This window comes from Phoenix dactylifera, chromosome 15 (assembly GCF_051530095.1).
Source record: "Phoenix dactylifera cultivar Ajwa chromosome 15, Ajwa_hap1_PhDact_Kaust_v1.1, whole genome shotgun sequence".
Taxonomy (NCBI): Eukaryota; Viridiplantae; Streptophyta; class Magnoliopsida; order Arecales; family Arecaceae; genus Phoenix; species Phoenix dactylifera.
In genome coordinates, this window is record NC_143204.1 from 15,737,173 (window position 1) to 15,765,124 (window position 27,952).

At 45.7% G+C, this 27,952-nt stretch overlaps 2 protein-coding genes across 14 annotated transcripts; both read right to left on the reverse strand.

Annotated features, from left to right (window-relative positions):
- LOC103707397 (uncharacterized) lies at positions 1-27,209 on the reverse strand. Of its 13 annotated transcripts, none has more exons than XM_088711630.2 (6): positions 26,989-27,204; positions 25,861-26,057; positions 10,989-11,561; positions 9,910-10,915; positions 841-1,498; positions 1-307 (listed from the first exon to the last, which is right to left on the reverse strand). In XM_088711630.2, the coding sequence occupies exons 2-4, from the start codon at positions 25,918-25,920 to the stop codon at positions 10,796-10,798; spliced, it is 753 nt and encodes a 250-aa protein (XP_088567756.2). In that variant the 5' UTR covers positions 25,921-26,057; positions 26,989-27,204; the 3' UTR covers positions 1-307; positions 841-1,498; positions 9,910-10,795. The 13 variants fall into 13 exon arrangements, with proteins under 13 accessions (XP_088567756.2, XP_088567747.2, XP_088567752.2 ...); XM_088711621.2 differs by adding exons at positions 8,896-9,022; positions 9,191-9,264 and having other exon boundaries at positions 9,910-11,561; positions 25,861-27,197; XM_088711626.2 differs by having other exon boundaries at positions 9,910-11,561; positions 25,861-26,176; positions 26,993-27,209.
- On the reverse strand, positions 19,764-22,676 carry LOC149751250 (uncharacterized). Its single transcript, XM_089927397.1, has 2 exons — positions 21,875-22,676; positions 19,764-21,799 (listed from the first exon to the last, which is right to left on the reverse strand). Exons 1-2 carry the CDS (start codon positions 22,439-22,441, stop codon positions 21,314-21,316), a joined length of 1,053 nt encoding a protein of 350 aa, XP_089783523.1. The 5' UTR covers positions 22,442-22,676; the 3' UTR covers positions 19,764-21,313.
- Positions 27,210-27,952: the final 743 nt, after the last annotated feature.

Here is a 27,952-nt window from a genome sequence, read left to right on the forward strand (position 1 = left end):
GGAGAAAAGTATATACTTCTTACGATTTCATCCTGCAGTTCAGAAAGTAAACATCCTGAGAAGCAGCAGATTTAAGTCACTGATGACAGACTTTACGAAACCCTCAAAAAAAATATAGCACTGTAGCATATATTTATAGGAATAAGATCACAATGATCCAAATGGGAGGCAAGCTAACAGACTGACAGCTCCATTTTGGACATTTGAAAAACAGAAGCCAGATCAATTAATCCGAGCAATGAGAGAACTGGTTACCCGGTACTCACTCAATTTTCTACAGCGATGAGTTCTTGCAACCAAATGGTACCTGAAACACAGATCTGAGTTCAGTATAATTTGATAACGCCAGTATATGAGCATTACAAAAATGGGTTGAACAATTGGAAGAAAATCTTTAGCTATATGCCATAAACTCTATTGGTTGCAATGAAAGATTAGATTTGATAGTCAGAGTCAAATCTAATACGTGTTAGTACAATTCTTGTCCGTAAGGTCCCTGAGCTGAAAAATGATCAGAGAGGAAAACTGATCTGAATTCATGTTTACCATTAGATAAACTTGAGATTATTTTGTGAGGGATGGTTGAGGCCACAACCAATGATTCAGCCCTCAATAAGAATGAAGGTCAGAGGAAGTAATAGATTGTTTTTGACATGACAATGATCAGTCATGGACAATTAAGTGATATTCATGCATGGAAGGAATAAAAAAAAAATAGATATGATAATTAGCTGCCAACTTGAGCAATGATGGTTAAATAATCGAACATTGAAAAGCAATTATGTGTCTAAACTAAGAAATTTAACACAGGAAACACATCAGGATGTTAGAAATGCTTACAGTTTCTTCATCTTGTTATCCTTGTTCTCTATTGGAATCTTCATTCATGTTGGACCATTATTTCTAGTCTTTCCAAAATGTCATAGTTGATCCTAGATTACTAGATCCACCAGCAACCACACTGCCAGAAGCACCATTTCTTTTCCACTGGAAGAGCTAGGACACGATATGATCTCATTCATGCATTGGAGAATGCATTACTTACAAATACGATCTCATTCCCATTCAGTGCAATATCCTTGCTTCCAAAGACCTCACCCTGTTTGGCCTTGTGTTTTGGTCATTGACTGTGGAGCTTGAGATTAAAAAGACATCATCACAGTTCACCTTGCAAACATTGCACCAGAAAGAGGCTTTCGACTCCGTGTATGTTTTGAGGAAGGTGGTCTTACTTCAATCCTGGTGTTAAAGGTTGTCTGAAATTCAATGAGTGAAGAGGAGGCTCTTCATGTTGTCTCTGTTGCACCGAAGGCTCGCTGTCCTGTAACTGCTGTGGTGAAGGTCGAATTATTCGCAATTCTTGTGGTTGGGCCTGCCAATCCTGAAGTTAGTTTCACAGCAGTCTTGATCATTACTTCCTTGGAATGCCGGCTCTGGAAGGTTTCCAGTTGCAGCTTTTCATTTTTGTCCCAATAAGATCTGGCTTTGAAGGTGACTCCTAGAATAAGATGTAGTGCAACTAGCCATAAGAAACAAGAAGCATCCAAGTGGATGTTCACAAGCATATTCAGACAAAGGCTCATAGCAACAAATAAAACTTTAATAAGAAAGTGAGGCATGACTACCTTAGCTTATTCAAAATCAGAAACTTTCTAGAATGTAAATTTGCATTGTTCCAAAATTGAGAGAGCAAGCACTGACCAGTAACATATAGAGCATAAAAGCTAGTCATGTGAAAAAAACATGGCTAAAGTGCGCAGTTGCCGAGGGCCTTACGGGATTTGTTGTTGTCTAACTTTTCTGGATGTATTTATATTAGAATGGTGTGATTCACAAAAAAAATAATAAATAAATAGATAAAAGAAAACAGATAGTGCTTGAAACAAATATGAACCAAGTGAACTCAAAGTCATGAATCTTCTATGATTTTGCAGTAGGAACAAATATGTTTTGATTATTGTGCAACTTCAGCACCACAAACAGAAAGCAAATTACATGTTTACATGATTACCATTGTCATGATTCCTTCCTTACAACATTTTGTGATGAGAAAAGACAGTGAAGTCTTGTGTTCCGATGTACATGAATAGCTCTAATCAGCAAATTGATTGAGAAAAATTAAACATACAGTATACAGGGAATGAATTCATGTGGAAGGCTATTATTAGTAAAATTTATTAAAGCTAGTACCTTAATGAAATGAGAAACTGAAACAACCGCCTTAAGACTTCTTTTGCCCATATACACATACACAGGGTGGCAATTGGATCGGATCGGATCGGATCAGATATGGGTCGGATCAGATATGGGTCGGATCAATTAATCCGAGAAATCGGAAGTTTCGATTTATTTATTAAACAGGTTAAATTTTCATATCTGAATTTGATTTGTTTATTAAACAGGTAATCCGATCTGATTCACATAACCTATTTCTTAAATAGGTGTAAGTCAGGTTAAACGGGTTAAATGGCCTTTTAACGAATTAAATGGATTTAAAAATGTTAAGCGAGTCAGTTAAACAGGTCAAAAACAAGATAAACATGTTTCAAATAGGTTTAATAGGTTTTATATAGGTTAAATGGGTCGGATAATGACCCAATCCAATTATTAAACGAATCAAAATGAGTTAGCAAAAGCCTAAACCTGAACTTAATTTATTTAATAAACAAGTTTAGACAGGTTGACCCGTTTATCAAAACTTGTTTATGTCAAATCCAAATCTGCTTAAAGCAAATCATTCGCAGGTCGGATTAACAGGTCGGATCATAAATTGCCACCCTTATATATACATAAATGTACATCTTTTGCCTGTTTTATAGCGTATAAGAACTGCTATAGAAAAGGCAACAAGATTTTACTAGGGAGACAATTGAAGGTTGGAACAGAGTCGTTTTCTCTCATTTCTAGTATTCATGTAGAAATTGGGGAGGAGGAGCGCGTTTGTTCGAAGACGAGCAAGGGAGAAGGAGCTCCTGAGAAACCCCAACCCTCAAAGCTAACCCTAATTTCGGTAACATTATGTTCACCAAACCGGGCATTTTTTGGGCTTTCATATGATTATGTTTCCATAGCTTCATATTGTAATAATCACTTACCATTTTCCCCACCTCTATTTTGGAGTACTCTTCAGTGCATGCATGGCTTTCATATGATTAAGTTTCCATAGCTTCATATTGTAGTAATCACTTACCATTCCCCCCCCTCTATTTCAGAGTGCTCTTCAGTGCGTGCGTAACAGGGAAGATAGAGCTATAAACGAGTTAGTTTGTCTCTTGTCTGGTATCTAGACCCAGCCCACTTGGATCGAGAGAGGGATTGAGCCGAAGGTTTTAGGCCCAACGGGTCAGGCCAATCATGAAAAATAGACCCATTTAGTAAATAGACCAAGCTCAAAGTTGGGGACTAAAGCCTGGCCTAGCTCGAATTTTTTTAGTTTTCTTGTATTCTTTATTTATATTTGATGTACTTGTAGATTTTATTAATAATTATTGTTGATATATGAACCTAATGATACAATAGATAAATTATAGATTATTAGTAATATTTAATTATTCATATTTAGTATTTTAAAATTTTTTAAAGTATTTTTTATTTTTTTAAATTAAAAAAATGGTCATGAAGCCTGAAGTTTGAGTAAGGATGAGTTTGGGCCTAGAAGGTAAGCTCGAAGACTGAGTTAGGCTAGGGCTGGGCCCTCAACTTTACCTATTAAATTAAATAATTAAATAATATAAACTAGATTGTAGGATTAAGTATTGGAAAAATCACAGCAACACCCCTTAACTTTTGGCAAGAAATACTTTAACTCCAAAATTTTAAATAATGTTACCCATTTCTATTTTTTATTATATGTAATATAAATTAATATATCAGCTATCATGTGATATGATATTGATATATCTAAGGAGATATCCAAATCACCTTTTGATTATCTTCTTATTTGTTTAATTATTAAAAAATTAAATTTAATGTCTAAAACTATCACAAGCTTGTGTTTACTATATCTGCCCATCTTTTCATATCTGAATAAATACATATAACTATGGTTGTCCTTGAAAATTTCTTCAACCAAGTTAATGACGTTTAAAACTTTCAAATACTACCCAACAAACTCTATACTAAAGTGACAAGTCCTCATCTAAGGTGACACCTTGGAGAGTATTTTGGACATATGGCACCTTAGAGAGTGATTGCATGATGGCAACGGTAAATTCTCATTACTGCAATTTAGTGAAGAATCCTCGTGATACCTTTTGAGACTATGTCGCTCACATGGTGCCTTAATTAGTGAATGAGCCATAGTAATTGTCTATGTGTTGTCAATGGTACACCCATAGAAATCCAAGGCAACAAACTTTAAAAATTTTAAGTATTACCAAATAAACACTCACCATTGCAACCAAATGGTCAGGTCTCAGAAAAGATATCTTTTAAGAGATTGGTGATGAACACCAACACTTAATAGCAAGGTTCGCTGTCTTTGTACCAGATCCCATGCCAAAAGCATCTAGTACAGTGCCAGTACGCTTGATAGAAGGGTTGGTTCAGTGCACGGACACTCGGTACGCCCCCCCCCTGAAGCGCATGCTGGTTCAGTACCAGTATCGACCAATACAATGTACCATACTTAATAAGGTAAGTGCATGGCAAGTAATCTGTGGGTTGTGCTGGACATGCACTTTGGAGAAATCGACCTTTTGCTACGCTTGTCTACGCATGAGAGGGCTTTTACTACTATGACATGCCTATATGACCCTCTTTTCCATCCATAAATACTCCCTTGCTCACACACAAGTATTCAAAGAGGCTCCATTTAATTGATTTCTTGTTTGCACTTCTAGGATACCTTACTATTCTCCATTACCACTGCCTCTAGATTCTACTAATCCCTCAGCGAGATGATATTAACAGGTTTAATCAGGTCACAACCTTGATATCGAACTTGATCAATCTTCTGGTCTGATTGAACCATGCCAATATCATGTATGGCTACTTGTCAATTATTCCCGAGATTTTTCTTAGTTCTCCCTAATATCTTCATTTATTTTTACAAGTCTCTCTCTCTCTCTCTCTCATCTGTATTGCTCGCAGGAGGGACATGATATTGGCACGGTTCAATTAGGCTACAACGCTGATATGAAATCAATCTTGTGATCTGATTGAGCCGCGTCAATATCATATTGCATGCCCTCATATTTGTTTATTCACAGGATTTATAGTTTTCACCTACATTTCTGTTGATCTTTATGGGTTATGTTTTTTCTTTTCTTTTTTCCTTTGGTATTTTTAGTAAGAGGAATTTGATATTAGGATAGTTCAATCAGGAGACCAAGTTGATGCCAAACTATATTAACCTTATGGTCTGGTTGAGCAGTGTCACTAGCAAGTGTCATGCCTTCTTGTTGTTTGTTTGTTAATGGATTTTTCGTAGTTTTCTCCCATGTTTTCATAGATCCTTATGGTCATGTTTCTTTTTCTTTTTTTTTTTGTTGGCATTGTTAGCTAGAGAGACATGATATAGGAATGGTACAAACCAGCTACCTTTTAATGCTAAGCTTGATCGACCTTCTAGTTTGATTAAGCCATATCAATATCATGTGACATGCCCTCTTATTTGTTTATTTATGAGATTTTTCATAGTTCTCTCCTATAGTTTCATTGATGTTTGTGGGTTAAGATGATCTTTTTTTGAAAAAATGGTACTAGTAGTAGGAGAGAGCTGATATTGGCATGATCCAATCAAGCTACCTTGTCATTGCCAAATTTACCAATCTTCTAGTCTGATTGAGTTGTGCTAATATTATGTGACATGTTTTCTTATTTGTTTATTTGTAGGGCTCTTCTTGGTTATTTTATATGTTTTCATTGATATATATGGGTCATGTTAGTTTTTGTTTTCTTTTCTTTTTTCATTGATATTGTCAACAAGAGGGACATGATATTGGCATGGTTCAATTAGGCTAGCATACTAATGCTAAGATTGATTAGTCTTGTAATTTGATTGAGCCTGCCAATATCATGTCATGTCCTTTTATTTGCTTTTCATGGAATTTTTATTTTTTAGTTCTCCTCTATATTTTTACCAAATTTTATGGGATTTTTTTTAGTACTATTAGCTGGAGGGATATTTCTGACAATTATGAAGAACATCTGGAAAAAAGATGCTTCTATATATCTTACTCAAATTTTCATCATTAGTTAGATGTGAAAGTCAAAATGCATGGATTTATCGAAATCATAAGATTAGATTTTTTTTGACATGCTATTTGCTATATAAACAAAAGATTTAGTATTTTCTCAATTATAAAAGATCTCCTTTGACGATAAAAGCTTTTATCCATAAAAACTTTCTATGAGAGAGTTCCATGCTTAAGTGAAAGAGGGAGGAGTTAAACAGGATACGATAGCCTATGACCCACCCTAATTTGCATAGGGAACCTAAATTAAGGTTTAGACTTGTGACCGAAATAATGCTTTAATGGCAATTATTTTAGTTTTAGGTCTCTCTCTCTCCTTATGGTATTCTAGCATGTTGCATGTGGAGAGGCGACAATTTTTGACTCTAAATAAATTGAATAAATGAAAGGTTGCTTGGAAGATAAAATCTAGATGAATAAAAGGAGGGAGCAAGAGAAATGATAGAGTTGATTTGAAGATCATGGTTAAAGAACAGAAAATTAACATCACAGTTAGAGTTCAGCTATGAAAGAGAATTTTGGGTCATCAATGAGAACTCCAAAATCTTCTGCCATTAACAAAGTAAAATTTATAAATAACTGTAATTTAAATAACTATTATTATTATCCATTATCTCATTATAATAGTACTATATAAAAAGGAACAATGTGTTTAACTTTTTCATTGTTTAGCCAATCAGACTTAGCTGACTTGCACCGCTTTCCATATGGGAGAGATCCTAGATTTTAATCCATGTTAGGGCATCACCACCACCTTCATATTTATCTAAAAAAAAAAATTTGAATTCATGTGGAGGCATCTCCACAACTTTTCTTAAAACAAGGAAAAATTAAAACCATTAATATTAATTCTAGAATTCTCAACTAAAAATTGAGGCGAGGGCATGACTCATACCCAATTATTAATATCCAACACTTAGTGACTTTAACGATTAAATTTATAGTTGCCACCCTCTGCATAAAATTTATAGTTTAAATTTGAATCTCCACCCCAGACTCTCGGTTAAAAATGCATTTTATATGGTTTTTTTTTTAAAAACAATGGCTTGATGACTGGCATTAGCAATGTGATAAGAGTTAGGATCGTGACATCGTGGCATGAAACAATCAAAGTTAAACAGACACAATGTCAAAGCTGCTTGTTCTGCTTGGAATCTGTTCTAGGTTCATCTTATCATCAATAAGAGAGTATACTCTTGGAGGGGAGCCTGCTTCATACCACCTTCCATCTAAGTATCTCCATCCAAGACCAAAAGAAACCTTCAAAAAGCCCATGTAGAAGAGAAATCTACCACCAAAATATCTCCATCCCTATCCCTTTCTTTGCTTTCTTTTTCCTTTTTCTTTTTGGAAGGCAACTGTTCTTTGCCAGTTTCATGGCTATGTCATTCAATACTTTAAAGCATCAATGACAAAAATCCGGCAAAATCCAGCAGAGGCACGACAACTGTCATAAGCTGTTGCATCATCTTGTATTGAAAACCTTTTGACTGCACAATTTTTATCATTTTATATGGTAACCACAGTCACAATTTTGACAAATAGTATAAATCAGCATGGGGCAGAGATTTCAGATTTGAAAAATTTAAGAATTCAACTTCTGTAATTTTCGAAACTTCAAAGATAAATGAATAATAAGAATAATGAGAATAAGACAACAGTCTATATCATTGTTATATATGTGAAAACTTAGTGTAGTAGATATGGACAAAAACACTAGCAGCAGAAACACCAACAACAATGCCAAATAGCATCTTTAAGATTTAACCTATGAATGTTTCTTCAGTTGGTCATGGATGATTGATGAATAAACTGTACAAATTGTGAATCATAAAAAAGCACTTGATTAATTCAAGTAACCAAGAAGAGCATGGAGAATCATATGCAAGAGTAAAATGTCGCAACAATTTGACATATTTTTCATCAATTAAACGATGTCATTACTATGATTAAACTAACTCATAAATCTTATTTAAAAACATAAAATACAGCTAAAGAAAAATAAGCAATGCTGGAATAACACAGAACCCTAACAAAGAATCCCTAGTTGTTCAGCCTCTAACCCTATTTCTTCAGAGTTGTTTGTGAGAATTGTATATTGTTTCAGCATTTTTCAAGAAAAGTTCTACTAACTGGATTGACAAGAATAAATCGATAACGGAATATTACCAAGCAGCAAAATTTGTGTATCATTCCAGAAGAATGAATGCTTAATGTGTATGATAACTAAACAATAGTATGGGCATACTTGTGAAAAAACAATGTGTATACAGTCAAAATTTTGTCTAATTTCTAGTATCAAAGCAACACTTATAATCCCTCAAGAGAGCAAACCATGACATCGCATCAACCATTACTGTTCTAGCATGACCAGCATGCCCCTTGCATCTGGCCAGCCTCCTACCTCCTCCAAGCACCTCACCCCACCCTTCGTAACCTGAACACCTCTGCCAGCCTCCTACCTCCCCTTCTCCCACTTGGGAGTCGTAACATGAGAGGGAGAACTAATGGCTTCAATCCTCTCGTTTGATAAAACCCTTGATGCATCAAATTGCAAGACAGGTTATTGACATCCTAAGAAGCAAACAGCAGTGACTGCTGATGAAGGTTTACATACTCCTCCAGAGTTACAGCATAATAAATGCTTTGACAGGAGTTGAGAGTACCCATCACCATGACCACAAGAAAGATAGCCTGCCAGATGGGCCGCTCTATCAGCAACAGTAGACAACAGCAGCCAGCTAAATCAATCCAAGGAGGAAAGAGACACATGGTATTCACTCCATTTTTCACAGTAATGAGTTGAATAATGAAAGCCTCAATACCTGAAGCACAGAGTTCGGAGTAAATTCATCATGTGAGTATATAACCATGCAAGAGAAAGGAGTTAAAAATCAATTAGACGCAGAAGATAAGAGTTGGCCTTTTAGATTAAACAACAAAAGAAAAGAAAAGAAAAGAAAAATGCTATGAAGCACAGCTCCATCACCCACTCAGTTATCTGTCCAACATGGTGGTGATGGCGCACTCCAAGGATGGACAGCACATATGTAGCACCAACATGCTCCTGCAATGTTGGAGGGGTGAGCAGGTAACATAGTGGCACTCTAAAACATTAACTCCCTGTCCACCCGCACCATCGCAACCCCCCCCCCCCCCCCAACACACACAAAGCCTTGAAAAAAAACATAAAAAAAGAAAAGAAAAGAAAAGAAAAAGGAAGAACAGAAAGAGGTAAATAAATGAAAAGTAACATTAATACAGAAAAAATATCTCATCTATCTGAAAACTTGAAATACCTGTAGCTGAAGAATTTTGTAATTCAGATCTTGTAAATGAAGTCTGCAAGCTGCAGACTGGATGTGATATGACACACAAGGAGCAAATGAGGTCTGAACTAATCTTTGTTATTAGAGGTATGACCAAGGATAACATATGACCATGAATAAAATCCTCAATACAGTGAAAGCAGGAGTAATAAGTGGCAGAAGGGTTTCTATGTCATTGTAGCTGGTGATGGATGGTTGAAGTGGAACTCATTCACAAAATGCCAAAAAAGAAAGAGAGGGAAGGGAGGGGGGGAGGATTCAAGTAAAACATATAGCTGTCAGGTATTAACTTAGAAATAATGGTTGAATAATCAGCTGCTGAAAAAGGAATTATCTGTAAATTAAGGAAATCATATAAAGAATAAACCAAGATGCATGCTTACAGTTTCACCAATTCATGGTCCACATTTCTCTCTGGAATCTCTTTTCATGGTAGGTCATCATCCGAAGACTTGTGACTCTTCTTGAATTATTCCACATCTTTGAATCACAAATACATTCAAACTTTGCAGCCTCACCAGCAACAACAGAATCATAAGCACCATTGTTTCTTAATCTTTTTTTCTTTTGAAAAACCATGCAACAAGCAGCACGATTCTTCCAGCACAATGCGGAGCCACCAGCACTCTTTTCGCACTCCTTACACCATATGGCTTAACTACCATGCAGCATAGTTTTTCTTGCTTCTCCAACCTCATTTACGTTCGGTGCAGTGACCTTACTTCCAAAAACTTGTTAACTAAAAGCTAATATACACTCTTGATCCATTCCTCAGCAGCTTAAGCTTTTGGATCAAGTGATTCATTCCCATGATATCAGAGCTAAGCATGTTTCACAATCTCGGTACCGGAACCCATACTAGTACCATACTTATACAGCATCAGTATGCCCAAATACAGGGGCTGGTTCGGCATCTGCAATTCAGTACATCCCTTGTACCAAGTCTCGGTTCGGGTATTAAACAGTACAGGATGCCCAGTGTGGGGCGGCACAGGCCGATACGGCGAACCTTTGCTGGAGATCATGGGGTTCAAATCCCTTCCAAGTTAATTATTTACTTGATTAATTGGTTGTCCTGAGGAGAAGGCTCTTGAAGATGCATCAGTTGCACTGGGGTTCGGTGATTCTGTAATTGCTGCCATGAAGGTTGTCTTAATTGCAACAGTTGCAACGGGACCCATGAATCTTGAAATCGTTTTGGCAGCAGTCTTTGATCTTGACTTCCGTGGAACATTCCTTCTGGAAGATTTTCAGATACCGTTTCTTGTTTTATCCCAATAAAACTTGGCTTTGGAGGTGTGTTATTCTCGCTTCCATTGATCTCATTCCCATTTGGTTTGGTGTTCTTGATTCCAAAAACCTCATTCCATTTGCCCTTGTGCTTTTTTCCTTGAAAGTGGCACTCAAGGTTAAAAGAATTACCACAATTCACTTTGCAGAGATTGCACCAAAAGGATGTTACCGGATTTGAAGGTGACGAATTGTTGTTTCCATGCTGTCTGGTATTCTTCCTTCCTTTGACCTCATTCCTATTTGGCACAGAGGTCTTGCATCCAAAGACCTCATCCCATTTGGCCCTGTGTTTTTTCCCTTGGAAATGACACTTGAGATTAAAAGCATTGCCACAATTCACCTTGCAGATACTGCACCAAAAGGGTCGTATCTGATTTGGTGGTGGTTGCATACTGTCAGACTGTTTCAAAAATAATTGTTGACCCTGTGAATGCCTGAGCAGAGGTTGTTGATACTGTGTGCGCTCTGGGAAAGGTGGTTGATACTCCAATTTTCGAGTAGGGAGCTGTCTGCCATTCAAACACAGAGGAGAAGGCTTCTGATTCTGCAGCTGTTGCAATGAAGGATGCCAATTCTGGAATTGCTGCAGTGGAGGTTGTCGTAATTGCAGTTGGGCCCACCAATCTTGAAGTTGTTCTGGCAGCTGCTTTTGATCATGGTTTCCTTGGGATGCTTGGTCTGGAAGATTTTCAGATACCGCCTTTCGCTTTATTCCAGTAAGACTTTCTTTTGGAGGTAATTCCTATAAAAAAGGAATTAGCGTGCAATCAGGCATAAGATACAAGCAGCATGTTTCTACTAGGTTTTCCACTAGCATATCAAACAAACAGGTGCTCATAATACCAAGCAATGCTTTGAAGGGATAGTGCACTGTTTGAAATCAGAATCTAGGTTAGATATGCAAATTTGCATATTTCCAAAAATAAGAAAGTTGCACTGCCCAGTAACACAAGTAATTGAGCAATATACAGGTTATAGAACATTCCAAAAGGAAAGAAAACATGCATTTCTGTAAGTGAAATATTCAATAATTTAAGCTGTTCTTGGTTGCAAAGAAAGTGAGAGGAAGTTAAACAAATTTCAATTCCTCAAGGCTATCTTTCATTTTTGACAATGCAAGGAAAAGGAAAAGAAAATAAGATGAGAGTGATCCCAGACCTTCCATGTGACCTAACAAACAAGCATGATCCCACTCACATCATGGCAAATAGATGGTGTTAGGGGAAAAACTAGGTTACCCCAGAACGATTAGAAGGCGCTCGATTAGTGAACACTTAACCCGAAGGCGCCCGGGCTAGAGGCAACTAGCCCGGCTCGGCACCCGACCAGAAGGCGCCCGACCAGAAGGCGCTCGATCAGCGAACACTTCACCCGAAGGCGCCCGGGCTAGAGGCAACTAGCCCGGATCGGCATCCGACCAGAAGGCGCTCGATTAGCGAACACTTAACCCGAAGGCGCCCGGCCTAGAGACAACTAGCCCGGCTCGGCACCCGACCAGAAGGCGCCCGACCAGACGCCTGTTCCCAAGACGCCCCACCAGAGCAGCCGATCACAACCAAATCTCCTTCGGGAGCCCAACTTTTAAAATCCGATCTCTCCATTCGCCTACTGTTGTCACGTCCCTCCGTAATTCGGTCAGAGCCATACCCTATTTCGCCGCCTACAATTAATGCGTATGGCCTCTGCTGATCTCCGGTTCACTCAACAATTAATGCGTATAGTCTCTGCTGATCTCCGGTTCACTCAACCATTAAAGCGTATGGCCTCTACTGATCTCCGGTTCACTCAACAATTAATGCTCATGTCATCTACGGACCTCAGCGCCTCCACGGCAGGCAGTTGAACCACTCCACCACGTCTGATCAACCACGACGACTCACTGGCTCCGGTCTGACTCCAGTTTGATCTCCCACGACACCATTAATGCACATGATCGTGTTCAATTATGACAAAAAGAACAATCTGCCCCGTCACTTCACAGGTAATACAATACCCCTCTATAAAAGGAGGACCCCTCCACCTTGTAGGGGGGACTCAAAAAACTGAGGAAACACATCTCCTCCCTCCTTCTACATATTAGCCCCCTCTGACTTAAGCATCGGAGGGTCGGCGCCGGAAACCCCGGCCACCGGCTTCTTGCAGGTCTCCCGGAGGACGTCGCCCGCCAACCGACCGTCGCCCCCCGTCCGAAGCGCCGGAGCTCCTCCTCCTCAGCCGACGGCCGCCCCCGGGTCCAATTTCCAGCAACAGTTGGCGCTAGAGGAAGGGCCCGAGTCGTAGCCATGAAGTTGAGAAGTAAAGGAGCCTCCAATGCTTCTCGGCGTCTCCCACAAAGTCCCGGACACTCTGTCCGGAATTCACCACCCCCGGCTGATCCAACTCCTCAAGTCCAGCCAGAACAGTTCAACGTCCTGGTGCGGCAGGTCCAGGCACTAGCCGCCGCCGTCCAAAGCCTGCAGAATGAGGAAGCCCCGCCAACGCTACCTCCGCAGGCCCAGGTCCAGCCAATGCTTCCTCCAAATGGCCCAATCCCCCAGGGCCAGAATCTTCACGGCTCCTCCAGGGCTAACAATGAAGAACGAGCGTCTCCCCGGAGAGAATTGCCGGGGAGGAGCACAGACAGGAGGCCACAGTTTTCGGAAGCTGAGTCAGCCCCGGACCGCCGTGAACCGGAGCAGACTACTGTGGCAATTCCCCAGGTTAAGGAACTCGACAGAAAGGTCGAGAATCTTGAGCGCCAGATTGAGGCGCTCCATGGCAGAAGGGCAAGGCGTGAGGGTGACTTCGAATTCACGACGAAGTCCCCCTTCTCCCGTCAGATCGAGGACGAGCCGGTTCCGCCCAGATTCAAGATGCCCTAAGTAGAGCCTTACAACGGGACCACCGACCCCCTCGATCATCTGGAGAGCTATCGAGCCCTTATGGCGTTGCAAGGGTCTTCGGAGGCTGTGCTCTGCAAGGCCTTCCCAGCAACTCTTAGAGGAACTGCTCGGCTCTGGTTTTCGGGGCTAAAGCCGGGCACAATCTCCTCCTTTGAACAGCTCGGCAGGCAGTTCGCCACCAACTTCGCTGCCAGCCGGCGCCAGCGGCGAACGTCAGACTCCCTCCTGGACGTCAAACAGCGGAAGGGTGAATCTCTTAGGGAGTACCTCGACCGCTTCACCACTGCAACCTGAAAAGTTCGCAAGCTCAACCAGTCGATAGCCATGTCGGCGCTGAAGACTGGAGCTCGCTCCTACAGATTCCTCTTCTCCATCGAGAAGAGTTTCCCTACTGACTTCACCGAAATGCTGGCCCGAGCTCGGAAGTACGCAAAGGCTGAGGAGGCCATCTCCTCCAGGCGGGGTGCGATCGAGTTGGCTTCAAAGAAGCAAAAGAAGCGCCGCGAGGAGCGCGGCCGTCTGTGAAGCCCATCTCCTCGCCGAAACAAAATTTTGCCACGGTTAAGGAGCCCACCCCGGCAGCAGGGACAGCGCAGACCAAGGTCCCCACCCCGACCGAGGTCTCCAACACGGCCACGAGTTCCGCCGGAGAGGTATGAAAACTACACTCCCCTCAACGCTCCCCGGACGGAGATCCTCATGCAGATCGAGGGCCGGGATTATTTCCGGCCTCCACCACCGATAAGAGATCCCGGAGCCTACCGCAATCCTAGGAAGTATTGCCGCTTCCACCGAGACCACGGCCACAACACAGAGGATTGTTTCCAGCTTCGGGACGAGATCGAGGCACTCATCCGTCGCGGAGTACTGAACCGGTTTGTACAAAACCGGCACGAGGAAAGGAGGCCAGCAGAAAATGCCGAGCAACCCGGAACTTCAAATGCCAATAAACCTATCGCAGGCACCATCAACACCATCGGAGGAACCTCGGTCGGAGGATCAGCCGAGGAGAGGGACTCCCCGAAGCGCCTGCGCACTTCTGAATCCATCTCGTTCTCGGACGAGGACTTGAAAGGGGTCGAAATCCCCTATGACGACGCGGTAGTAATTTCTATGATTGTAAATAAGTTTGATGTAAAACGCGTCCTGGTTGATAATGGAAGCTCGGCAAACATTTTGTATGATGATGCCTACCAAAAGATGGGGATGGCAGAAAACCAGCTTCGGAGACTGAATGCTCCGCTGGTCGGATTCACCGGGGATTCGGTCCCGGTAGACGGCGAAGTTAGCCTCTTGGTCACGGTCGGGCTCGCCCCCCGAGAAAGCACCGTAATGATGGACTTCCTTGTGCTCCGCCTGCCCTCGGCCTACAACGCCATTCTCGGACGACCAGGGCTGAATGCCCTTCGAGCCGTTGTCTCGACCTACCACTTGCTCGTGCGATTCCCCACCGACCAAGGAGTAGGTGAAGTTCGTGGGAACCAGCTGATAGCCAAGCAATGCTACATGGCGGCCTACAAAGTGAAGCGGCCGACCGGAGCATCAGGCCGGCAGGAGCTACCGGCCGAGGTGCCAACTCAAGCAATGGACCGCACGCTGCCCATCGAAACCTTGGAGGTGCAGGATCACCCTTGGAAGAAGCGGGTAGAACCTGGTGAGCTTCTTACTCGGGTTCCTTTACAGGAAAATTGCCCAGAGCTAACCGTGCAGGTCGGCTTCGGCCTGAGTTCGCTCGAAAAGGAGCAGCTGATCGGATTCCTCCGGGCCAACAAGGACATCTTCGCCTGGTCGCCCGCCGACATGCCTGGAATCGACCCCGAGGTCATGGTCCACCGGCTCCAGGTGAAGCCAACCAGCAGACCCGTGAGGCAAAAGAAGCGGGGCTCCGCCCCGGAACGACAGCAAGCAGCAGCCGAGGAAGTAGACAGACTCCTCGAGGCCGGCTTCATCCGGGAGGTCTCCTACCCGGACTGGCTCGCCAATGTGGTCCTCGTGAAGAAAGCCAATGGGAAGTGGCGTATGTGCGTGGACTACACCGACCTGAACAAAGCCTGCCCGAAGGATAGCTTCTCCCTCTCCAGCATCGACCAGCTCGTGGATTCCACCTCGGGACATCAACTGCTAACCTTCATGGACGCCTTCTCGGGATACAATCAAATCCGAATGGCGCCAGAAGACGAGAAGAAGACAGCCTTCATCACCGACAAGGGCACTTATTGCTACAAGGTGAGGCCGTTCGGGTTGAAGAATGCAGGAGCCACATATCAAAGACTGGTCAGCCAGATCTTTAAGGACCAAATAGGCCGAAACATGGAGGTCTATGTGGACGACATGCTGGTAAAAAGCAGGACAGCCGAGCACCATGTGGCTGACCTCAATGAAACATTCTCCAAGCTCAGGAAGTACCAAATGAAGCTCAACCCGGCAAAGTGTGCGTTCGGAGTCACCTCGGGTAAATTTCTGGGCTTCATAGTGACCCAGCGTGGAGTTGAAGCAAATCCCGAGAAGATCCGGGCACTACAGGAGATGGTGCCACCAAAGACAGTCAAGGAGGTACAGCGGCTCACCGGGCGGATAGCGGCTCTGGGGAGATTCGTCTCCAGGTCAGCCGAGCGGTGCCTCCCATTCTTCAAGATCCTCAAGAGACCGAAAGACTTCTTTTGGTCGGAGGAGTGCCAACAAGCTTTTGAAGAGCTTAGGCGCCTCCTCGCCTCTCCGCCGCTGCTCACCAAACCCCAACAGGGCGAGTTCCTCTACCTGTACTTAGCTGTTTCCCCGGTCGCAGTAAGCTCAGTCTTAGCCCGAGAGAAGGACAAGCTTCAAAAGCCTGTCTACTATACCAGCCGGATCCTCAGAGATGCTGAGACTCGATATTCTAAACTGGAGAAGACAATTTTCGTCCTGATTATCTCAGCTCAGAGAGTTCCGATCCTACTTCCAAGCCCACACAGTGGCTATCTTGACCGACCAACCAATGACGTAGATTCTACAACGGTCGGACCGTGCCGGAAGAATCGCCAAGTGGGCAGTCGAGCTCGGGGAGTTCGATCTCGACTACCGTCCGAGGCCGGCAATCAAGGCTCAGGCGCTTGCTGATTTTATAATGGAGTGCACTTTGCCGGACGACCCCGAGCACCCACTCATGCCAACAAAAGAGACCCCGGGGCAGCCATGGGTCCTATATGTGGACGGCTCCTCGACCTCGGGGGGTAGCGGAGCAGGTCTTATCCTCACCAGCCCATATGGAGTTGTCGCCGAGCAGGCTCTACGCCTCGAATTCCCAGCCTCAAACAATGAGGCAGAATACGAGGCGCTTATTGCCGGGCTCAAGTTGGCAAAGGAGTTGGGGGTAGAAGACCTGAAGGTCTTCAGTGATTCACAACTGATCGTGAGCCAGGTTCTGGGGGATTTTGAAGCAAAAGAGCCGTCGATGAAGAATTACCTCCAAAAGGTGCGAGACCTCACCTCTACCATAAGCACCTTCAACATTCACCACATCCCCAGAACGGAGAATCTCAGGGCCGACCAGCTGTCGAAATTGGCAACCTCCCGCATAAGCGAGCTCCCCAAAGCGACGGTGCTCGAATATCTTCGAACACCCAACACAAAAGAACCTGAGCCAGCCATGTGCATAGACACCGAGCCGAGCTGGATAGATGAGCTCGTCAACTATCTACAAAATGAAGTCCTCCCCAACGACGAGCTCGAAGCTCGCCGGATCAGGCGCCAAGCTTCCCGGTTCATACTGTATGAAGGCAAGCTCTATCGAAAGTCTTTCACCTCTCCTCTCCTCAGGTGCCTCCGCCCGTCAGAAGCTGACTATGCTATGCGAGAGGTTCATGAAGGGATATACGGGAACCATTTGGGAGGTCGAGCACTGGCCCATAAAATCTTGCGTCAAGGATACTTTTGGCCCACACTCCAGAAAGACGCAACGGACTTTGTTCGAAGGTGCGACCGATGCCAGCGAAACGCCAACATTCAGCGCCGACCTTCAGCCCCGCTGACCTCGATCAGCGCACCTTGGCCGTTCGCCCAGTGGGGCATCGACATCCTAGGACCATTCCCCCTGGCAACCGGGCAGAGAAAATTCCTGATCGTCTCCATCGACTACTTCACTAAGTGGGTCGAAGCCGAACCGGTGGCCCGGATCACCGAGCAAAAAATGCGGGACTTTGTCTGGAAGTCGATCATCTGTAGATTTGGGCTCCCCCGCATCCTTATATCTGATAACGGTCGTCAGTTTGACAACGTCCGTTTCAGAGAGTTTTGCTCCGAGCTCGGCATCGACCACCGCTTCACCTCGGTTGCACATCCTCAGACAAACGGAGAAACCGAGGTGACGAACCGCACCATTCTTCAAGGACTCAAAGCCAGGCTGGATTGATCCAAGGGGCAATGGGTTGAAGACCTCTACAATGTCCTTTGGGCCTACAGAACAACGTTTCGGCTCCCCACCGGCGAGACCCCCTTTAACCTGGCATATGGAATGGAAGCTATCATTCCTCTGGAAATTGGGCTCCCCTCGCCAAGGGTTAAACACTACAATGCAGCCTCCAACTCGTCCCAACTCAGAGAAAATCTGGACCTCATTGAGGAAACCAGGGAGGCAGCTCGGATTCGTATGGCGAGGTACCAACGGAAAACAGCGCAGTACTACAATTCCAGAGTAAAAGCCAAGCTCTTCAAGGTAGGAGATCTCGTCCTCAGGAAGGCCGAAGCTTCTCAGCCCACCGAACAGGGGAAACTAGCCCCAAACTGAGAAGGACCCTACCGAGTCGCGCAAGTCCAGCAGCCCGGAGCTTACAAGTTGGAGACTCTTGAGGAAATTTCTATCCCTCGAAGCTGGAACTCCGAGAACCTTCGGATGTACTACCAATGAACCCTCTGGAGGTCGTCGACAAACAGGAATGCAATTCTCCCTCCATTTATGATGATTTGTTTACGATTCTCCATTAATTATTTTATGCTCCTGACACTGGGACACTCAAATCCCAGAAAATCCCGACCAAGCTTGGATGCCCGGATCCCAGACCGAGCTCGGATGCCCAACAAAGTTCGGATGCTCGACGAAGCTCGGACACTCAGCTGCTCAGCAAAGCTCAAATGCTCCAGTCAAACTTGAAGCACCTCGCTACGCTACTATCGAGCTCGGTCTCGATCTCCCTCAAATACCTCGACAAAGCTCGGGATGCCCCGTGAGTCGATAGTACAGTCCCAAACTTCCTCGACCTCGGGAAGCGTCGCAGGTCGACAGTGCGTTCCCAGACCCCTCGACCTTGCGCACGATCCCTCGACAAAGCTCGGGATGCCCCGTGAGTCGATAGTAGAGTCCCAAACTCCCTCGACCTCGGGAAGCGTCGCAGGTCGACAGTGCATTCCCAGACCCCTCGACCTCGCGCACGATCCCTCGACAAAATTCGGAATGCCCCGTGAGTCGATAGTAGAGTCCCAAACTCCCTCGACCTCGAAAAGCGTCGCAGGTCGACAATGCGTTCCCAGACCCCTCGACCTTGCGCACGATCCCTCGACAAAGTTCGGGATGCCCCGTGAGTCGATAGTAGAGTCCCAAACTCCCTCGACCTCGGAAAGCGTCGCAGATCGACAGTGCGTTCCCAGACCCCTCGATCTTGCGCACGATTCCTCGACAAAGTTCGGGATGCCCCGTGAGTCGATAGTAGAGTTCCAAACTCCCTCGACCTCGAAAAGTGTCGCAGGTCGACAGTGCGTTCCCAAACCCCTCGACCTTGCGCACGATTCCTCGACAAAGTTCGGGATGCCCCGTGAGTCGATAGTAGAGTCCCAAACTCCCTCGATCTCGGAAAGCGTCGCAGGTCGACAGTGCGTTCCCAGACCCCTCGACCTTGCGCACGATCTCTCGACAAAGTTCGGGATGCCCCGTGAGTCGATAGTAGAGTCCCAAAGTCCCTCGACCTCGGAAAGCGTCGCAGATCGACAGTGCGTTCCCAGACCCCTCGACCTTGCGCACGACTCCTCGACGAAGTTCGGGATGCCTCGAGTCGACAGTAGAGTCTCAAACTCCCTCGACCTCGGGAAGCGTCACCGGGTCAACAACAAGCCCGAGCACCTTCGACCTCAATTGTCCCTCAGCAAAAGCCAGGATTCCACATGTCGGCGGCAATTTTCCCCAACCGCGGAAACACGAGCTGGGACCTTCGCGGGCCCTCCAACCTGTAGAGGACATCACCTGCGGAAGCAGGTTACAGGCCAAAGAATGCCTCTTGAAGCCGATCGCAAAGCGGAATCAGCTATCTCGGCCTAAAGTGCTCGGTTCCAATGGTGCGAAAGGTACTTCCCACCTAGCACCTACATTATTGCATTTACCTTATGCACCAGGACGGTCGACAAAATCTCGGCCGAGCTTAGGATCTTCAAAACCAAGGTCGGGTACCCTACCGAGCCGAACACAAGCCAAGGAACGAGGACGGAGCGGCTACGGCGCAAAGCTCCGACCAAAGCTCCGCCTCGTTCTCCCACAGATGACATTACTCACGTAAGCATCGTCTCCAGGCCAAAGCGCCTCTAAGAGCTGACTACAGAGCGGAATCGGCTACCTCCACATGGAGTCGGCTGACCGCAGAGCAGACTCCCAATGGTGCGAAAGGTACTCCTTGCCCAGCACCTATGTTATTACATTTATTTGCTTACACTAATGATCGACAAGGTCCCGACTGAGCTCGGAAGCTCCTCCGACCAAGATCGAAATGCTCATTTGAGCCAACCATAAGCCGAGGTCTTCCGACCTCAGGCATGCTTTCACCGCTAGTCTACAGGTTGATCTAAGCAGATCCCTGAATGGACTCGGCCGACTTTAGATGTCGGTCTAGGCTGATGCCTGCTTGCGGCGACGACCTAAAGCCTAGACATTTTAGCCGAGCCTAGTAACGCTGAGTCGTTATGTTTCGGTTCTACTAATTGGTATGCCAGCCGAATTTGGGGTTAGTCACCACGAAAGCCTTAACGATACCAGAATTCTGATTCACGGTCCCATCGGGGGCCTACTCTAAAATTTTCGCAAACCTACATCCCGAAAAGCCGAGCCCAGAGACTCCGAGCTCAAGGGCTCGGCAAGACTCAAAGCCGGGCTCAAAAACACTGGAACATTCCCTATTGGCCTATGCTTAACAGGCGCGAACGGGGCTCGGCCGAGTCCGAGAAACTTGTCGAAGGGGACTCGTCTAACTGATTAAAAGGAAAAGACAGAATAGATGCAGACTTGGAATAAATTCAGAACAAGCACAAGTTTAGAAAGAGAAATTTTCATTAATAAAAGCCCGAAGGCTAAGTACAAGATCGAGGTTCGGCCATACACTTTAAAGAGCCGACCTTGCTTGCACAGAAAAACAAAAACAAAAAGGGGGTAAACAAAAACCTAGGAGGCGGGCGCAGTCGAAGTCTCGGCCTGAGCGACATCGACAGCTCGGAGGGCGGGATCGGAAGCTCCTTCTGGATCACCCTCGGCGGGTACCTCACCCTCCTCGGCCGCCTGAGCTTCGACCCCAGCCGGGTCTTCAGGCGCCTCGAGCCCTTCGACTCCTGCCCCAGGCTGGAGCAGACTAAGGTCGAACCCGGGGCAGAGAACTTTAGTTGATTACCGAAGTCCTCGAAGCCGCGGGCGAGCCCGTTCACATCTTCCTCCTCCAGTAGATCGCGAAACTCTTCCGATTCTCGGAAGAGTTTCGACCCCGCGCTGAGCCGCGTGTCGAGCCTCCTCCTGGGCCCTCTCCACGCAGCCCTCGAGCTCCGCAGCCCTGAGCTTCGCGCCCTCCGCCTCCTGCTCGCACGCAACAAGCGCCGACTGGGCCTTGCTCAGACGCGACTCAGCGGCGCGCAGCTCCGACCTGGCCAAGGCATGCGCACCCTTCTCCTCCTCGAGCTCCTCGGTCCGCAACCGGAGCTCGCCCTCGACGGCCTCAACTCTTGCGAGCAGCTCCTCCCGCAAGAGCTCAACCTCACCAAGCCTCACCTCGGCCTGGCGAAGTTTCTTCTCGGCCTCCTCCTGCCCGCGTTGGTATCGCCGGCCCCGATCCCGATAGTCTGATGAAATGTGCATCAGAGTCTCGATCTCGTGGAGACCCTGTTAGCAAAGAGAAGAAATGAGTAACGACTAAAAAATTAAAAGACGGAAACAAAAATTCAAAGGCGAACTTACCCGGACTGCGGAGCAGTAGACCCCATCTATGAAGCTGTTGTAGCTCTGCAACCGGATCTTGGCCTGGTCGGCCGGGAGCAGCGCGACGTGAAAAACTTGCCGTGCTACGGCAGGATCGTCAAGGGCCGAGTCGCCCTCAAAAACCTCCCACGAGGGGAGGTAAAGCCTCCTCTCCGGCTGAGGATCGGCCTCTGGAAGACATGGAAGGCTCGGCCCCGCTGGACTCGGCGGGTTCGGGGGCGTTCTCGGAGCACCCGGGCTGCTCCCTGACTCAGGATCCGAGCGCCGCTGCTCGGGAGCCGAGCGACTCTGCTCGACGGGATGTTGACCAGGGCGCTGAGAAATGGGGACCGGGCAGGCCAACATAGCCGATGCCCCCGTAGATCCCGAACCCCTACGATCGGTGCCCGAGACCTCTTGGGCCGCAGGCCTGGAAGGCCCGACCTGGGCCGCACTCGTCTCGGGGCCAGAGAGTCTGGCCTTTTTCTTCGGCTCGGGCGAGGTCCCGCTGATTTCTGCCGCCCTCTTCCGCAAGCGCGCGTAAAGGGCAGCATCTTTTGTCACCATCTTCGCGACGTCTGCAGACAGGAGAAGGATTAGGTCAGAACGACAGAAAATAGACAAGCAAAAGCAACGTAAGAGGGAAAGAGAGCACCACCACCCTTACCCTGAGGGCGCGCCGAGCTCAGGCCTACATTGACCAAAGCGTCCTCGCTTATTAGGCCGTTCAGAAGAATGCTCTCCTCGAGGCCATAGAGAGCGTCGAGGATCTTCTGCTCGGACCCGGACAACTTTGGGAGTCTGTTAGCAGTCTTAAGTCGAGCCTGCCCCTATCTGGGGTCGAACCCCCATGTCCGCTCGGAGGACAAAAAGAAAAACTTCTCCTTCCACCCATGAATGGAGGTCGGAGCATCCCGGAAAAATGACCGACCGCTCCGAAGAGCAATGTACAGCCATTCCCCGTCCCCCGGGTTGGACTTCAATAAGAAGCACCACCGGAAGACATTGACAGAGGACGGTATCCCGTGCAAAAGGCACAAGGATAAGAAACCGATTATCGTCCTCCACGCATTCGGAGCGAGCTGCGCTGGGACAAGCTGATATGTCACCAGCAGCTCGTTCACGAATCCATGGAGGGAAAACCGCAGGCCGGCCAAAGCGTTTTCAAGTACACTCCGATCCGACCCGGCGGAGGCCTCGTTATCCTGTCACCAGGCCCCGCAGGTTCCAGACGGAACCCTCGCTGAGGGAAAAACCACTCCTCAGCCATCTCCATCTCCCCCTCACTCATAATGGATCCGAATTCATCCGGACCACGACCCATCCCAAAGAAATAATCAAAAAGAGGGAGGAATCCAAAAAACCAAAAACAAGAACTCTCCGAGCAGACAGAAAAGGGGGGGGGAAGGCACCTACTAAGACCTCGCCGGAGATGACGACAAGCGGCAGGGAAGCCTGAGTAACCGCTTCGGGAGGCCGCCGGAAAAGAGAACAAGGGAGTACTGGAAAAACACTAGGCTATGGCAACCAGATAGAAACCCTGAAACCGGATCAGGGGTTTATATAGGCCTCTCCGATGGCTCGGATCGGTGGGACAGAATCCCGCCTCCCATTCTGATTATGCCACGCGTCGGCTCCTGAAGTTCCAAGCGGCGTATCCTATTCAGATCGACGCTTTGAATACCGAATCAAGGCAGCGTCCCATCGGATCGTGGAGCCCCATCATGAGCCCACGACACGAGGACGTTTCAGATGGCGAAAAGGCGTCGTCCCACCTTCTCCTATTAATGACACCTAGAAACATGCGGAGCGCCATAAAAATTCGAAATTTTCTGGCCCCCACCAATACAGCATTAAATGACACGGAGCGCCGTTAAATCACTACTTCCCACGCCCGAGCTCGCAAGTGACTCGGACTAGGAAGTCGGGGGGTAGTGTTAGGGAAAAAACTAGGTTACCTCGGAACGATTAGAAGGCGCTCGATTAGTGAACACTTAATCCGAAGGCGCCCGGGCTAGAGGCAACTAGCCCGGCTCGGTACCCGACCAGAAGGCGCTCGACCAGAAGGCGTTCGATCAGCGAACACTTCACCCGAAGGCGCCCGGGCTAGAGGCAACTAGCTCGGCTCGGCATCCGACCAGAAGGCGCCCGATCAGAAGGCGCCCGACCAGCGAACACTTAACCCGAAGGCGCCCGACCAGCGAACACTTAACCCGAAGGCGCCCGGCCTAGAGGCAACTAGCCCGGCTCGGCGCCTGACCAGACGCCTGTTCCCAAGACGCCCCACCAGAGCAGCCGATCACAACCAAATCTCCTTCGGGAGCCCAACTTTTAAAACCCGATCTCTCCATTCGCCTACTGTCGTCACGTCCCTCCGTAATTCGGTCAGGGCCATACCCTATTTCGCCGCCTACAATTAATGCGCATGGCCTTTGCTGATCTCCGGTTCACTCAACAATTAATGCGTATAGTCTCTGCTGATCTCCGGTTCACTCAACCATTAAAGCGTATGGCCTCTACTGATCTCCGGTTCACTCAACAATTAATGCTCATGTCATCTACGAACCTCAGCGCCTCCACGGCAGGCAGTTGAACCACTCCACCACGTCTGATCAACCATGACGACTCACTGGCTCCGGTCTGACTCCAGTTTGATCTCCCACGACACCATTAATGCACATGATCGTGTTCAATTATGACAAAAAGAACAATATGCCCCGTCACTTCACAGGTAATACAATACCCCTCTATAAAAGGGGGACCCCTCCACCTTGTAGGGGGGACTCAAAAAACTGAGGAAACACATCTCCTCCCTCCTTCTACATATTAGCCCCCTCTGACTTAAGCATCGGAGGGCCGGCGCCGGAAACCCCGGCCACCGGCTTCTTACAGGTCTCTCGGAGGACGTCGCCCGCCAACCGACCGCTGCCTCCCGTCCGAAGCGCCGGAGCTCCTCCTCCTCAGCTGACGGCCGCCCTCGGATCTAATTTCCAACAACAGATGGCTAGAAGAGCATGGCTTATTGGTCAAAGTTATGATAAATGAAAGAATACTAAAGAGGCCTCAAATATATCAGCTAAGAGAACAAGAGAAGGCTGAAATGTAACATAAAGATGGTGGCCAGGAAATTTTGTGAACAAGAAAGGAGTTATGCAAAAAATGGGTGGAGAAGAGGGAGTGAAAGCATGGGAAAAATTGTACAATATTGAACACTTACAATATTCTTGAGCTGATCGTAGGAGAAAATCCGAATTGATTATAGTTTGACTTCTTTCTTTTGATGGAAAAGGAAGCTAAGCCAACCAGTTTATTAATAAAGTAAAGAATGCAAAAACAAGGAGCAAAAAGAGAAGAGAAAGGAAACAAGGAAGCAATAACTACAAGGTTCTACAAAAGATTGACCACTCGGTTGAACTCCGGAGCTTCCTATGAGCCACATATCTCCAGGTCGTTCAGCATTCCAGTTATCTTCAGATAAACCCCTTCAGCATTAAGATTTGTCAAGGAAGATCCTTCTACTTTCCTCACTCCAAATACCCTAGCAGATAGCCAGTGCTATCTGATCAATAAAATGTCAGAGGTTAAAATAAATTATCTTCTTTCACCAGCTCTTCATTAACTACGCTTTCTCTCAAAAACCTTTGGAGGATTATCCCGTTACTTCAAGCTCACAGACAACTGAATTTCCAGCTCTATGTCATCACAATAGAGATAAAAATCACCTAAATTTTGTGATCACATGAAATGCAAATCCCAAGCAAACCAAGTAAAAATAATTAAATAAAAACAAACAAAAGAAAGCAGGAAGGCTAATGGTGACAACAATGAGTACATGTTGAAGGCCTTGTTAATAATACAATATATTAAACCTATCATTCTAATGTGAGCAGAAACAAAAAGAACCGACTTCAAAACTTTACATAAAGACAAGTACAGATTTACAGTATTTATTACTGAACTATAAAAATGAAGAAACAGGTTCTTACTTGAGAGGGCATATGGAGCAACCCAGAGTCAATAGAAGATGGCAAAAGAGCCATTTCCATTCATTTCTCGTTTTCTAGCTCTCTTTTGAGTGCTTTCTCTTAGCTAATGGCAGCCTCCATCAAACCATTTGTTGCCTGTTCATTTTCAGTTACTTCATCTGCAACCTCCTTCTCAAGTAGCACAGTTGATGTTATATCTGAATATTGAGAATTCGGTGAATCTAGGACAGTGCATTTCTAAAGGAGACTCATCACATGATAAACTGCATCAAAAATGACTATCCAAATGATTCAATATATACTTCCTCCAACTTCCCTATCCATATAAATAATATAAGATCAAAAACGCTGCCTACAACTAGAGGGAAGAGGAGAACAAGTCAGAAATGAAAAATCTCATAAGAACTCCACACAGAACCGTCATAAGTCGGGCAAATTGCCTGAGCTGTGCAATGTATGCTAAGATATGTTCCATATTAAAATTCATTTCTTCATTCAAACAGCCTGCCTAAGAATAATCAGCGACACACAAAATCCTACCAAAACCTAAAGGAGCATGGAATCAGACATGTACTATGAAGATTTCTTTTTATATTTAGAAATCGATAACCATTTTATGAAAAAAGAAAGCAAAAGCAACGCGAAAAATTCCATAAAGGCAACAACAGCACAGTGATCTGACTAACAAGCATGTTGAAATCATGCATAAGAAACTTAATATTTCTCAAAACCGCATGATCGATCAACCTAGCCTTGCAATGGCTGCTAAATATGAGAAAAGATGGTAAACCAGTTCCTAGAGCAAGCTACAATAATATCAATACGCTAAAGATATGAACTTTGATCTGCAGACCAGCAATGCCTCACCAATAAAAGTGTAACCAAAACACAAAATCATGCAACATTTCGAAGTATCCCCCAAACCGAAATCGGTTTTTGATGGACAATCAAAAAACGTCCAAGATTCGAACCAAATGCAACAGAAAACCAGAGAGTTGAACCTTCGAACCAGATCGTCACATCAATTAGGGCACAAAGAGCATTTAATTTTCAAAAAAAAATTAACGCATTGTCGCTATAATTAGAGGCAATGAAAGGATCGAAAGGAAGGAAGAGGCCGAAAAAAACCTACGAACGGGAGCTACGCCATTCGATGGAATCATCTTCGGATGATTTGGATCGTGATGAGAAGAGAAAGAGAGGCGGAGGACACATAAAGGAGCACCCAAGGCGTTAAGAAACCCTAACCCTGGACGCATCAAGAGGGCGAACTGGTTCTTCTCTAATGGAAGGAAAATTGGAAGGAGAGAAACGAACAACGCGAAAGGCATTGCATATTCGCCGTCAGAAGCGTGGCATGCATAACGCCGTTACACAATTAAGGCTGCAAATCGGTCGGATTAACCATGACCCAACCGTCGGACCCACTTAAATCCGACCCGATCCAATTTTGATCCGATTTAAAAAACCCTTAGAGCCGGGTCGTGTTCTGAAATTCGGCTCATTCTATTTTTCGGATCGGATTTGGATTAAGTAAATTCTGACCCGATCCAACCCATTTGATTTTTGGGGCAATTTTAGATTTCTCATCCTATGATCTGACTCGGACTCGGTACACCGTTAGAGCCTACAGGGATACTTAAGAATCTCTAACTCTCTATTTTCTAATTTCTTCTTATGTTTGAGGACGGGAGGAATGAAAGAGACTATTTTTATGTACTGTCAAATGGCATGAATGTTACATTAAGACTTAGGTGGTTAGTTATATCCTGACAGTTACATTTTGACAGCATGATCTTAACATCTTTTGATGTCATGCATCAAACACTGTAGTGCTCCCGCACATGTGGTCTCGCCACACGTGCTAATGCATGAGAACTAGATTTAGGATAAAACACAAACTAGGTTTTGGCTTTTAATTTCCGAGGAAAAACTTGGTTTCGCCCTTAGGAGTTGGGTAATTTCACACAGACAATATGCCTTAGAGTTTTTGTTTTTTTGGTAAATATAGTTTATTAAATCAATCTAGAATAAATATATTTGTGGAAATCGAAAAATAAAATATCAAAAAATTTAGTAGGAGTATCCATCA

Coding starts and splice junctions, on each gene's coding strand:
- LOC149751250 (XM_089927397.1), bottom strand. CDS start 22,441: ATGGTGACAAAAGATGCTGCCCTTTACGCGCGCTTGCGGAAGAGGGCG. Junction 21,800..21,874: donor TCTACTGCTCCGCAGTCCGG/GTAAGTTCGCCT, acceptor CTTTGCTAACAG/GGTCTCCACGAGATCGAGAC.
- LOC103707397 (XM_088711626.2), bottom strand. CDS start 25,920: ATGGAAATGGCTCTTTTGCCATCTTCTATTGACTCTGGGTTGCTCCAT. Junction 11,562..25,860: donor TGCTCCATATGCCCTCTCAA/GTAAGAACCTGT, acceptor CCTTTTTTATAG/GAATTACCTCCAAAAGAAAG.